Raw genomic sequence first — 15028 nt, forward strand, 5'->3', positions numbered from 1 at the left:
TGAAGAAATATCTAGGACAATATTAGTTACATGTTTTCTTTTTTCCTTACATGTTAAAAGGTTGTGGAAAAACCTTTGTTTCACTTCTCATATGTGAACATCATCTTGAAAAATTTTCACAAGGACAAAAAGGGAAGGTTGTCTTCCTTGCTAATCAAATCCCTGTGTATGAACAGCAGAAATCTGTGTTCTCAAAATATTTTGAAAAACTTGGGTAGGTATAACAGTTGATCGGACTTCTTTTTCTCCAGTGTCATGTAATTGATGTGTTTTCTGTTTTTGTTTTTGAAAAGCCATGATTAAAAAATTTTATAATAGATTCAGCTTTTATATAATCTATATATTATTCCTTCATGGATTCAAGTCTTTTTTGTTAGATATACCAGAAATCCTAAACTCTCCAGGTTTGCTCTTGCACAGTGAGTAAATTACTTAAGGGATAAATTTGATATTTAAATGACACATTTAACTTCTTTAATGATTTTGTAATTTATTTGATATTACTCTTTTAAGTACTCTTTTCTCTCTTAGAGACCTGAAAGAATTAACATACTAGTATAAATTATAACTAGCTTGCATTTATTGATCACTTATTGTCAGGCTCTGGGCTAAGGACTTATATACAGCTTTTTTCCTTTTGGACTTAAGGAGAACTTAATTTTGATACAGTGTTTTATCTTTGTGGTTCCTTATTCACACTGTGGTTGGTAATAGGGAATTTTTGTCATTTCCCAGGTACAGAGTTACAGGCATTTCTGGAGAAACAGCTGAAAATGTCCCAGTGGAACAGATTGTTGAGAACAATGACATCGTCTTTTTAACGCCACAGATTCTTGTGAACAACCTTAAAAATGGAACTATTCCATCACTGTCTGTCTTTACTTTGATGATCTTTGATGAATGCCATAACACCAGTAAACAACACCCATACAATATGATCATGTTCAATTATCTAGATCAGAAACTTGGAGGCTCTTTAGACCCACTACCCCAGGTATCTCCAAAATCAGATTCCTCAGAAGAGCCATAATCTTCCTAAATCCTATTTACTTACTCTCGTGGCCACATTGAGAATATCCTTCTCAGGTTCTGAGTCTGTATTGTACTACTCATTGTTTTTGATTCATTCATTTATTTGTTTACTTAGCAAGTATGTATTATGTGCCCCCATGTACTGTGCTAGACACTGGGGTTACAAATGTAAAAAGACATTAGTCCTTGCTCTTTAACAGCTCAAGTTTCATGGGAAGCCAGATATATAAGAATTATGTCACAGTTTATCATGATAGCATGCTATGGAGATGGGTACAAGGCACAGCTGGAACATAATGAAAGCACTCCTAAGTGTGCTATGAAAGTAAGATGAAACCTAATAGAAGTTAGGTTAGGCAAAAGCTCACAGGAAGAAGATAGTGTGTGTCCAGAGGCACACAGTTATGAAAGAGTCTGTTGTGCTTAAGAATCTTGAAGCTCTTCAATGTGACCTGAGTGTAGAGTGTGAGGTAGGGGATAGCACTAGGTGAGGCAGGATGGGGGAGAGGGAGTGACTAATGGAGAAAGATGCCCAGAGAGACCAGAGGGTGTGGGATAAGTAGGCAAGTAGATGGATTAGTATGGAAGGGAAGATCAGACATCATTTTTTGGCATCCTCAGAGAAGAGGAGGTGAGAAGAGTCAATTTGAGAGTAGTTCTTAGATGAGGGCAGGAGGGGAAGGGAAGGGAATCCCTGGTGTATAACCTCTCTTTTCTATTGAATGTAGGAGAGGTAGATCATCTGCCGAGAACCAGTCAATATAGGGGTGGGGCAGGAATCTTGAAGAGAGGATTTGAAATAGGAGGGAGAACTGAGAATACACTGAAGAATTCTTTGATTGTCCTGGGGGGCTCAAATGGGGTTGGAAACCATGAATTTATGGGATATTGCTTTGCACATTTATATGAAGTTCTCCAGCCCCAATACCCATTTGGGAAATGCAGGTTAAAAGAAATTCAGTATGGTGTCCACAGACAAGAAAGTACCCTTCCATAGCGATTATATTTCTTACAGCTTTTTCTCTTAGAATAAAATTGGTGGTTAACTAGATTACTTGCTGATTAGTCAATTATTTAATAATTATTGAGTGGCTATTGGAAGAAGAAATGAATGTTTATTAAGTGACCATTAAGTCACATTTTTTACAAATGTTATCTTACTGAATTTACACATCTACCATTTTAAATAGCTGTTGTTTCCCAACTTTACAGAGAACTGAAAATACTTGTCCGAGGACATATAGCCAGCATGACATGGCTGAAATTGGAATGGAAGTGTGTCTGGTTTAAGTCCTTTTCCTTTTCAGTATGTTGTCCACACTGTGAGGGACACAGCGGTAAAGAGAAGACAAGCCCTGCCTTGAAAGGGTTTCCTGTCATGATTTCTATGCTAATAAATTTTGCCTCCTGCATTTATTCAGTGCCTTGCCTAATGGGGACCTTTCTTTTAGCAATGTCATAGAGGATGTCAGAAAAAAAATGTTCTTGCTCTTTATCTGAAGTTAGTAAACACAAAAACAAAAACCTTACTTCAGGAGGAAAGAGTTACCTGGGGGACTGTGGAAACATCATGCTATTTCTCAGACATCTAAGGATTTGGAATGCTCCTTTTGCAGGTCATTGGGCTGACTGCCTCAGTCGGTGTTGGGGATGCCAAAAACACAGATGAAGCCATGGATCATATCTGCAAATTGTGTGCTTCTCTTGACGTATCAGTGATAGCGACAGTCAAAGAGAACTTGGAGGAACTGGAGCAAATTGTTTATAAGCCCCAAAAGTGTAAGTGGGATCCAGTAACAAACCCTTTGGGATTTTGTTACTCTGTGCTACCCCTGGTTCAGAGCCATCTAGGTGAACATTGAACTTTGACCTCTTCTCTATTTAGTAGAAGATACATAACCCCAAACTTGGAAAATAGTCACATTTCCAGCCTCTCTCCCTGTGCTCTCTTCCCAAGCAATGGTTGAACCTCAGAAGGTTCAACCTTCTGTAGGTCTATAGAGGTCTATAGAGAGCAAACATTCTTACTCTTTGGTTCCAAGAACCTCTTATAAAGGTACTAGCAATGAAAAAGAGGTGATGAGAAAATCTAAGCGTGTAGATAGCCAATGGCTGGGCTTAGCCCTTCCTTGTGTGCCATGCCTATGTAGTCATCACTCTCTGAATATGTATTCCATCATTTTAGTTTGATCCATATTCATCATATTTCTCCTCAAAAGAGCAGAATGTGATTTTTCTATAAGATCGACTAGTGAAAGTTTATTAATGTTACCACAATCACCGTGCAAGGAAGAGAGGGGTACAGAAGATATATAAGACCTCATCCTTGCTCTCTGAGTAGCATACAACTGTGTGAGCCTAAGGCAGAAGAAATACACATGAAACAGGGAGGGGCTCAGTGAAGTTCCTCTTACGGGGCTTCCTGTAAGGAGTTAGAGAAGGTACCCAATCTCAACTTTTTAGTATCACACATGAATTCCTTTATAATCCAGTTCCTCTGGCCCTCTGAACTTTGTCTCCTCCCAAGTCCCATAAACCCAGCGATGATGTACTCCCCTGGGCTCCTCAAACATGTCACGTGCTTTCTCTCTCTAAGCTTTTGTCCGTGCTGTCCTTCGTACCTGACTGTTCTTGCTTCCTTCTGCTTCCTGTATTTACAACACTGACTCTTCTGGAAGAGTTAGGTATTCCTTTCCCTGTGCTCCATGACACCTTGTGTGTACTTATGGTACAGAACTCTGCTGTGGCTATTTGGCCACATATCTTTCCTCTAAGAACGCAGCCCTCTATGGAGTGTGGAGTGTGTTCTTTTCAACTGTCTATGATCAGAACATGGCACGTGGTGGGCATTTAATAAGCTTCTTCTGAAAGAATACAATAGTAAATGGTGGGATCAGTGTGAACACTCCTGGGGGTTGGGTGGGGAGGGAGAGTATCGAAGCACAGAGACGGGTTAGAGTGTGGCACTTGCAGAGGCAAGAAGGATTCCAGCCTCGTCAGAGCAGAGGTAACAGAGATAGGGTGAGAAGCTGGATTAGAACTAGAACTAGACCACGGAAGACAGATGTTAGAATCAGTGCAGGAAGCAATACGGAGCTGTTGTGAGGTTTTTGAGCATTTTTAAATATCATTAGACCACCTGCCAGTGAGCTTGGGACCTCAGGTTTTTCAGAGGAAGTAACAAAGGCAGAGAAAGGTTTGGAGATAGCTATTTTGAACCATGATCTGTCCTTCCTGAAAAATACTCACTTTCCTTTCATGGGTCTAGTTTTCAGGAAAGTGGAATCACGGACTCTGGACCAATTTAAATTCATCGTATCTCAGCTGATGAGGGAGACAGAGTGTCTGGCAAAGAGCATCCATGGAGACCTCGGTGAGATAAATCTCATAATTTGTATCCTCTCCACTTGGGAATAGCTAAATATTGTTCACTGGTGTCTTTTTGCATTCTCCTTAATTCAGCCAATGTCAAGACTTGATAAGTTACTTAGGAGCCTTCTAAGTCCTCCTTTGTTCTCTCTTGCTTTCTTTTTCCTTTTTAAGTCCAAAATAAATTCATCTGGATACTCACACTTGAAAACTACCATGTTTGAATCAGTTCCTCACTTTCTTGAGCTTCCAAATCAGCTCTCCATCCTGACTCCCCTGGTTCTATGAATGAAGCCTTCATTCCCCTTCTGGCTCGGATTCAAACCTACGGGTGATCTTTGATTTTTTTTTTTTTTTCTTTTGAAATGCCCTCATGCAGTCACCAAGCCCTGTTCTCCTTTTTATTCACTTACCATATATTTATTGTGCGAGGCACTGTGCTAGGTAATGGAAATCCTTAGATTAAAGACACGGTTCCTTCCCTCAGGGAACTCAGTCAAATAATGGGAATCCGATGAAAACAGTTTCCATGCGGCAGGGCAGTCATACACTGGGCGCTGTGGGAGCACACGGGAACTTTGGCTGGACTGGGTTGCGGGGATGGCCTCTGGGCACGCCGATTCCTGAGACACACACTTCTCGAGGAAGCCAGCCACCTTAAGAAGGAGAGAGGCACGTGAGGGCGAAAGGACAGCAGGCGTAGAGGGAAGGTGGGGAGCACAGGGAGTTGCAGGAGCTGCAAGCATTTCACGGTCGTCCTAACCTGTGAGAAGTGGAAAGGACCGAGACTAGGGAGAGGTGCCAGGGCAGACAGTGAAGGGCCTGGTAGGCCAACCTGGGCTTGAATTTTATCCTAAAAGCAATGGGGAAAAATGGAAGATTTTAAACTAATTAGTGATGTGATGATTACAGTGAACGAAGAGGGCCAGACAGGCAGCAGAGATGGGTTGGAGAAGGGAGGAGGCACACACGAGAGGCTTCCAAGAGGGAGTGTTAAGATCCAGTCGCTAATGGATTTGGGTGGGAGTGCGAACCGGAGTCGGGGGTGACTTCCTCCCAGGCCTCTGGCTTGTGCATCTGTATGTATGCCAGTGGGTGGTGCTGGTTCCAGGACCCGGGACAGCTTTGGCAGATACGAGGTGAATTTTGAGTTTTGGAGATGTCGTTTGTGATGTCTGCAAGACACCTCATGGTGTTCCTCCTCTCACATTTAACTTTGCTTTTCTCTTTCCTTTTCTTTCACAGCTTAATTTAGGACCGATTTTAGCAACCTTCTGGCTGGTTTGCCCACCTCCACTTTCTCTCCCATTAACCCCCATTAAACTGATTTAGTCTTCTTGAATATCAGTTTTACCATTTCAGTGTCCTGCTTAAAACTTTTTGCCTACAGGATAATCTTTAAACTCTCTAACCTGACAGTCTGAACTCTGCATGAACAATCTCTTTCTACTTATCTTTCCCATTTTGTCTTCTGCTACTTCCCTACTTGAATCTTTCGATTTAGCAGTTCCTTGAACATGTTCATTCATTTATTCATTCATTCAGTGCTAGGAAATGTGTTAGGTGGTAGGACTACAGCATGAACCCTGAGACACAGCCCCTGTCCTCATGGCATTTCCAGTCTAATGGTAAAGCTAAAATTAGATGAATAATAATAAAGCAGCTGGGCGTGGGCAGCGGTGGTGATAAGGTGTATTTTAGGCAGAGGGAAGGTGTGCGGAGGCCAGGAGACGACAGAGTGCATGGAGACTTCCATTAGTCCTGTGAAATGCGGGAAGGGGACTGGCTAGAGATGAGGATCAGAAACAGCAGAGGCCAGATCACAGAGGAGGAGCCTGGGAGCCGGGGCAGGGCTTTGGCTGAAGGAATCTGCTAATGGCTTTTAAGCCTTGGGGTAGCATAGGTTTTCATCTGCAATTTTGGAAAACTTCTTCTAGCTGCTGGGTGGGGAATGGATTAGAGGGAACAAGACACGAAGTAGGGAGACTAGTTAGGAGGTTGTCATGTTATCCAGGAACACAGTGACGTGGTCCAAGTTAGGGAGGTAGCAGAAGGATGGAGAGATGGCCATGGAGTCACGTGGGTTTCTACTTTCTGACTTCTCCCACCTTATGTACGCTGCCTCCACCTTTTCCACCAGTGCATATCGTGTCAACCGCTCATTTCCAAATTGCTTGAGTTATTTTCACACCTACCCAAGTTCTGTAAATACTTGGTTCATTTTCACTGCTGGCCACCTGGTCATATGATAGCTGGGCCTGGGAAAGAAGCATGTCAATACTACTAGTTTGGGTGGCCACCTTTGTTCCTTTATTAAAAATGAATGGGTGAGGGGAGCAATTTAACCCAGAAATGTAGCTCTTGCCTGTGAATTTATTGTATTGTGCTCTTCCTGGGGAGCCCCAGAGAACTCACAGACTAAGCTGCTTGAGAGCAGGGCGGCACCCTCCTCATCCTTTTATCCCCAGCACCCTGCACAGAGCCTGGACTGCAGCAGACGCTCCAGTTTTGAACCAGATGACTGAGGCTTAGCCTAGGAGATGAGCACATACAGATGCATCCGTAACAAGTATCTTTGGAGCACCCGTTCTATGCTTGGCCCTGTGAATGCTGCTCCGGAGAGCAGATGGCAAGGTTCACAGCGAAGCAGAGTAGGCTGTGCTGAGTCCTGAGTCTCCTGCTTTTATATATTCTCCTCTGATGAAGCTCTTGAGACCTATTATTTTTACTCACTGCTGCTTCCTTTTTAAAGGCAAAGTTATGTTTTTCACATCCATCATTTTGCCTCTGGGCTGTTTTTGTTGTCAATTCATACAGCCAGTAGAGCTTGGGCATCCGACACATCTGGGTTTGAATTCCTGCCCACTCTCCATGTACTTGCTGTGTGACTTTGGGTAAATTACTTACCTTTTCTGAACTTCAGTTTCCTCATCTATAAAATGTCATGTCTACCTCATGAGGTTGTGAAAATTATATGAAATTATGAATATAAAGCACTTTGATTCTTGGAACATAGTAAGTACTCAGGAAACGATTATATATATATATATGTATATATATATACACACACACACGGATACACTGCTTAAAACAGACAATTTTGGGAGGAATACCCTATTTATAGAGAGTAAAAAAGAAAATTAGAGGGTGAAGCATATTTAGAACCTTAAATGACTGACCATATGGCATAGTCAAAAACTTTTTTGTTTTCCAGGAAAATTATTTCAGATTCAGAATAGGGAATTTGGAACACAGAAGTATGAACAATGGATTGTTACAGTTCAGAAAGCATGCATGGTGTTTCAGATGCCAGACAAAGATGAAGAAAGGAGGATCTGTAAAGCGCTGTTTTTGTATACTTCACATTTGCGGGTACGTTCCTTCTTTTGAAAGGTGTATTGGAGTCATAGCACTTACTGGGAGTGACAGCTGAGAGAACATCAACTTCTCATCCTGTCCCCAAGAGCTTGGTTAGGAACCTTTCCAGAAAGTTCTTACGAAGCAAACTCCAAAAGTTGTCCCATTCAGCATCATCTCAGTTTGCTTTCTGAAACTTAACACTGGAGGTAACAGGACTGCAGCAAAGGCTCAGATTCTCTGCCATACCTCCAGCATTCCTGTAATTGACACGACTGGAAAAAATTGGGTGATGATGAGAGAGCGTTATTGCTACGTGACCAGTGGTGGCCATCTTTAAAGTTCAACCAGTGGGCCCTGTTGCCAATACCTGAAGCATATGTGTCCTTTCCTTTGATAAAGCTGCATGCTCAGAAATCTAGGATCCCTGGTTAACCAAGAAGTTAAGGAACAATAGTAACAGCCATCATCTCTGCTTATCATGGCATTGAAAATACTTTAAAATGCATTTAATTAGTGTGCATTTGTATAATTTTTATTAGCTTAATTATTTGGTGTAGGTGGTCAGGACCATCATTTTGAAAGGTGCATCTACGACTTAGTGATGGTTTCAGAAGTATAAAAAAATTAAGTTGAATGTCTGAATTATGAGGCAGGTTGATGTGGAAGTTGATTTGCTTTCGTTATTGTTTTTAAATATTTGATGTGTTTTTCATGTAGTTTTTCTTTTCCAAGGTAGAATTCTAAAATCCAAAGTGATTCTAATTAATTTTTCTATCTAACTGAGATTTTTTTTAAAAAACAGTATTTAGTTCAAAAATTTTAACACAGAATCCTTAGGGGCCATTCATCTTAGAAAAACTAAATTGAAATAGTTTTCAGGAGAGTTTTCTTAAAATGAATTCCTTAAGTACAGCTAATTGACTGTATTTAAGGATAGCAAATGCATCAGAGATTGGCAATATATTGAAACTCAGTTTTTATTTTAAACAGAAATATAACGATGCCCTCATTATCAATGAACATGCACGAATGAAAGATGCCCTGGATTACTTGAAAGACTTCTTCAGCAATGTCCGAGCAGCAGGATTCGATGAGATTGAGCAAGATCTTACTTGGAGATTTGAAGGTGTGTAGTGTTTTAAGAGGAGAAAGCAATTAGAGTCTGGTGACTGGAATGGCAATACAAACATGTTGTATTTAGCGTACATAGGTTTGGTGATGCTCAGGGAGTTGTTCTGGGTTTTAGAAGATATTATAGATGGTAGCTATTTAGCTTTAGTGAAATCTAGTACCTATGAAAAGATACTGTTGCTTATACAGAAGAAGAAGGAAAAGTAGTAGGATTTGCAAAGGACTTACAGTTCATTGATAGTTGCATTCTTTTTAACTCTTAGTAATTTTATAAAGATTTAAAAAATAAAGTGTTTTAATGATATTAAAAAGACTATAACTTATATATACTTCTATATAAAGAGTAAACCAAAATGGCCTTATAATACCACTAGCCCCGTATTATTAACAAAAAATACAGAAAGGTATTAAAAAAGTAAATTTTCCTTCTCCCTCTCTTAAACTCCTTTTCCCAAACATAATCACTACTAATATATATGTTTTTGGCCTATATAAATATTTACTATACATATGTATAACCAGTGGTGTTCTGGTAAACATTTAACAGCTTTCAGGGGAAAACATGTATGCATATATATGGACATACATTTATTATAAATTTTATTGATATAGAGGATGGATATAGTACACAATTTATATTAAATAATAAAAATATTATAAATTCCATAGCCAGTGGATTCTCATAGAATGCTTTTGGTGGTTTTGCAGAACTCTTGTATCCATAGCCAACCAAGGGTTGCACCTGACAACAAAGTGTAGTTCTGATGTGGATGTTGGTATATATTTTCATTAATGTGGTAATTAAATGAAAATGAAACAACAAAGATACATGTTGCAACTTGTTTGTCAACAATGTAAGCAGCTTTTTTGCTGAATTATATGCTAGTTTTTCAAAAATTGGGAGAAAGAATATTTTCTCATTTTTTTGTGCTATTCACAATGTAATAGCTAAAGTTAATCCGCATTATTTTTTTCTATCACTTTCATAAGTCTAGATTGTGAACAGAACAATAAATTAAGCACTGAGTTTTAGTGTTCTCTTGATTTTCATGATATGTCTTTCCACTACAGTCAATTCAAGCCACCAATATGATGTCACTTAACTAATGTTCAAAAGAGTTTAACACATCATTCTAAAGTATTTCTACCATACAGATAACAATAGATATAAACAACCTCAAGAGCATAGATAATAGTAAAAAGTAATAATTAGATAACTAGTTTTGGCTATTTATATATGTTTTCAATATGTTCTTGAATTGCAAGTTTATATAATTGAATTTTTAATAATGACTGTATTTAAAACCTCACACAATTCTCGAATTTAACAACTGACTTTCATAGCCTGGTATGATCTGGTTCTAGCACACCACTGTTTTATAACTGTATATATTTTTAAAGATGGGGTCACACTGTCCTGTACCTTGATTTTTTTTAACTTAAAATATCTTTGAGGTCTTTCCATATTAGCATATATATAGCTCCCTTATTGATTTTAACAGCTACATTGTATTAACATCAAATGCATAGCCCATGATCTATTGAATTGTTTCCCTATTGGGCAACTAGGTTGTTTTCTATTTTTCTTTTATATTTTGAACAATAGTACAGTGAACATCCTTGGAGATCTCACCCATAATTTTCTAAATATAACTATACCTAAAATTCCTAGATGTAGAGTCATTGGATCAAAGTCTGTGTGTTTTATGTTTTGATAGATATTGTCCAATTACCTTTGTAAAAGGTGATACCAAATTAAATTGGTAGTTATTACTCATAAAATCCTGGTCAAAGATTGAGAGATTAACTGTTTGAACTATAGCTATAAGCCACAGCATGTTCTAAATTTTAGAATTTATAAGCCATTTGTAAAATGTTCCCCATTTGCAGGAAAGCTGCAGGAACTAGAAAGTGTTTCCATGGATCCCAGCAAGGAGAACCCTAAACTTGAAGACCTCTGCTTCATCTTACAAGAAGAGTATCACTTAAACCCAGAGACAAGAACCATTCTCTTCGTGAAAACCAGAGCGCTTGTGGATGTAAGCTTTCTTTCTCCTTGTGGATAACAATTGTCCCAGGACCATTCATTGAAAAGATTGCCTTACTGCATTGCAATTGAGAACCCATGTATGTGTAGGTTCTCCATTCTGTTCTGATTATCTATGTTTATTCTCACACTAATACTTCACTGTCTTAATCACCCTAGATTCTAAGTCTTGATACCTATAGAGCATGTACTTTGTCCTTTTATGTACTTTTATTCAAATTTTTAAATTTTAGCCATTCTGTGGGTATGTAATAGTGTCTCTCTCACTAGGATTTTAGTTTGCATTTCACTAATGATTGCCATGGCTGAGCATATTTCCTACACTCGATATCTGCTCTGGTGAGGTGTCTGTTCAGATCTTTTGCCTATTTTAAAATTGGTTTATCATATTATTGTTGAGTTTGAGAGAGTTCTTTTTATATTCTGACAAAAAAGTCCTCTGTCAGAAATGTGTTTTGCAGATATTTTCTTCTGGTTTGTGGCTTGTCTTTTCATTCTCTTACAAGTATCTTTTGCAGATTGTAAGTTTTAAATTTTGACAAAGTTCATTTTATCATTTTTTCTTTTATGGATTTTTGCCTGTGGTATTATTTCTAAAAACCCTTTGCTTACCCAGGGTCACAGAAATTTTCTCTGTTATCACCTAGAAGTTTTATCGTTTTATATTTTACGTTTTTGGTCTACAAACAATTTTGAGTTAATTTTTGTATAAGGTGTGAGGTATGGGTCGAGATGCTTTCTTTTTTTTTCCTTTTTGTATATGGACATCCAATTGTTCTGTATGTTGTATGTTGACAAGACTATCCTTTCTCCATTGAATTGCCTTTGTAACTTTTAAAAAAATCAGTTGACTATATTCGCATGGATCTATTTCTGGATTCTTTATTCTGTTCCATTGATTTATACATATATCTTTTCACCCATCCCACACTGTGTTGATTACCGTAGCTTTATAGTAAGCCTTGAAATGGGGCAGTATGAGTCCTCCAACTTTTTTTTAAGTTGTTTTAGCTGTGTTCCTTTGCCTTTCCGGATACATTTTAGAGTCAGCTTGTCCACATCTATGAAAAAGTATGCTGGGGTTTTATTGAATGTATAGATAAAATTGGGGAGAAATGACATCTTAACAATATCGAGTCTTCCAATCCATGACCATAGTATCTCTCTTCATTCATACAGGGCTTCTGCATTAGTTATCTATTGCTAAGGAACAAATTACCCCAAAACTTAGTGTCTGGAAACAACAAACATTTATTATCTTATATCTGTGGGCCAGGAATCTGGAAACAACTGGGTGTTTCTGGCTGAAGGTCTCTCATGAGGCTGCAGTGAAGGTGTTGGCCACAGCTGCAGTCATCGCAATCGCAAGGCTTCCACGCTTGCCTGACGTGGCTGTTGGTGGAAGCGCATCTGAGTTCGCTCACGTGGGCCTCTCCAAAGGGCTGCCTCACAGCCTGGCAACTGGGTTCCCTGAGAGTGAGTGATCCCAGAGATTGGGAGAGAATGTCTAATGCGGAAGCCACAGTCATTTTACAACTTCTTCTTGAAAGTGATGTCCCATCACATCTGTTGTATTTTTTTTATTAGAAGCAAGTTAATAAGTCCGGTTCACATCAGGGGAGGGAATTACACAGGCTCTGAATACAGGAGGCAGAGATCATGGAGGGCTTAGAGGCTACCAACCACATCTTCTTTGGTTTCTTTTACCAGTGTTTTGTCATACAGTGTTTTCAGCATACAGATTCTGCACATATTTTGTTAGACTTATACCTAGGTATAAATTTTTTTATGCTATTGTAAATAGCATTTAGAAAACTTTTTAAATTTCAATTATTCATTGCTTGTAAGTAGAAATACAATTGATTTATGTATATTGATCTTATGTCCTGCAGTCTTGCTGAACTCACTTATTAATTTTGTATACCAACTATTCTGAACTTTGCTTTTTTCACTTAAAAATACCTTAGAGATTAGACTGTATCAAGTGACAAAGATCTATACCATTATAGTTAATTATTGCATGGAGTTCAATTCCAAGCAGCTTTTTTTCTCAGGTTTGTCAGTCTGAAACCTGTACGTGTACTGACTTTGGGTTTTTTTCTTTTTGCATGTATTTCAACATTGAATGAATACAAATGGTTTACGAGTAGTGTCCAATTGATAATTGTTTTTCATTTTCAGGCTTTAAAGAAATGGATTGAAGGAAATTCTAAACTCAGCTTTCTAAAACCTGGCATATTGACGGGACGTTGCAGAACAAATCAGAACATAGGTATTTAAATATAGTGAATTCGATTTAGTAATATTGTATATATAAGAACATATATAATATATTCAGATTCTTTTTAATGCTTGTATCAGTTCAACCAGAGAAGCAAAACAAGTAGGAGATTATACACACACACACACACACACACACACACACACACACACACACACAGACATGCACACACGTGCGCACGTATTTCTTACAAGGAATTGGCTTACACAATTGGGCTGGCAAAATAAGTCTGAAGTCCATAGGGCAGGTAGTCGGGAACAGATGATCAGGAACAGGAACCCCACAGGCTTGAGCTATTTGGAGTTGCTGAGCTCAGGGAAGGCCTAACCCTGCTTTCAAAAAGTTCACCTGATTAGGTCAGGCCCACCCAGAATGAACTCACTTTTGATTTAATTTAAAGTTAACTGATTAGGGAATTTAATCACATCTGCAAAAATGCCTTCATAGCAACACCTGGATGTATAACTAGGAACTATTATACAGTTTGGTCTAGCCAAGTTAACACATCAAAAGGCCATCACAATGCTCAAATACCAAAAACCACTCTAGTCTCATTCCTTGGAGACATTGCCTCCTCTCATATGTCCTGCAGATAAAGCCAAAGTTGATTTTTTAAATCTGGTTTGATAACATCACTCTCCTGCTCAAATTCTCAATCAGTGGATTAACTGAAAATAGAAATTTTCTGTTTTGTTATTCTTTAAGCTATAGATATGCAGCTTTTGTGTGTATTATGTATTTTACAATTAAAAAGTCTAAATAGACAATCCTGAAATCTTGCCAGGGTGGTTAAAAGATGAAAGGCTGCTTCTGTTACGATCTGGGAGGATCTTAGGTGGCCAACTCTCATCCTGAGGTTCTCAGTGACTGGCCTGACAGGTCCTCGCTCTTCTTACTCAGTGTTATTTATAATCAGCCCCCTCCCCCCATCCTCCCTCTGTCTGTCCTCAGTCATCACTCTTGGACTTCCCCTTCATGCAGTTTTTAAACCTCCTAAATATGAAAAGTAGATTCAGATCTTAAACAGTGGCTTACCAAATGAAGTCCAACACCACATTCTTGTGCTGGAATTCAGAGTCCTCTGCAGTCTGACTCCACCAAGAGTCCAACTCGATTTTCAAACTTTGTTATTCCCCCACAGATAGGCACTCAGAAAATATTTTTTTATTTGTTCATTTATTCCTCCATCCACTCCACAACATTTATTTAGAACTTACCCTGTGCCAGGCATTGTGCTCCTGCCAAGCAGCCTTCCCCAACCTGCGAAAGCTGGTAGAGCTGTTCTTCCTCCACGTTCTCACAGCAGCCTTTTCTTGCTCATCACACTGTAAATAGCCAAATCTGGCTCACTGCCTGCTGTCAATGATTCTTGAGCTAAGAATGATTTTTATATTTTTAAATGGTAAAAAAAAAAAAAATCGAAAGAATATTTCATGACATGCAAAAGGTATATGAAATTCAAATTTCAGTGTCCATAAAAAATATATTTTTTGGAGCATAGTCATGCTCATTTGCTTATGCGTTGTCTGTGGCTGTTTTCACACCATAATGGCAGTGTTGGGTAGTTACTGCAGTATGGCCCACAAAAACCTAAAATATTTACTCTCCATCCAGCCCTTTACAGAAAAAGTTTGTGAACTCCTGGTTTAGAACAAAGCCTGGCACATGGTGAGTGCTCAGTATGTTTAAATATTAGCTATTATTCACCTACAGTCCTTTTATGTAGTAGTCCCCAATGTTTGTTTGTTCTGATTTTACTGAGAATACATGGATTCAAAAGGAACGGAAGGGCCTGGCGCGGTGGCTCA

At 38.8% G+C, this 15028-nt stretch overlaps 1 protein-coding gene across 1 annotated transcript in view; it reads left to right on the forward strand.

Moving 5' to 3' along the window:
• DDX58 (DEAD (Asp-Glu-Ala-Asp) box polypeptide 58) overlaps nt 1-15028 on the forward strand; it is a 47882-nt gene that overhangs the window by 20214 nt on the left and 12640 nt on the right. Inside the window, exons 6-13 of the mRNA XM_012655982.1 lie at nt 61-214; nt 736-994; nt 2649-2811; nt 4301-4405; nt 7616-7773; nt 8752-8887; nt 10783-10931; nt 13121-13211. Coding sequence (XP_012511436.1) covers nt 61-214; nt 736-994; nt 2649-2811; nt 4301-4405; nt 7616-7773; nt 8752-8887; nt 10783-10931; nt 13121-13211 — 1215 coding nt within the window. The remainder of the gene's footprint in view (nt 1-60; nt 215-735; nt 995-2648; nt 2812-4300; nt 4406-7615; nt 7774-8751; nt 8888-10782; nt 10932-13120; nt 13212-15028) is intronic.

This window comes from Propithecus coquereli, unplaced genomic scaffold (assembly GCF_000956105.1).
Source record: "Propithecus coquereli isolate 6110/MARCELLA unplaced genomic scaffold, Pcoq_1.0 Scaffold114, whole genome shotgun sequence".
In the NCBI taxonomy this organism is placed as follows: Eukaryota; Metazoa; Chordata; class Mammalia; order Primates; family Indriidae; genus Propithecus; species Propithecus coquereli.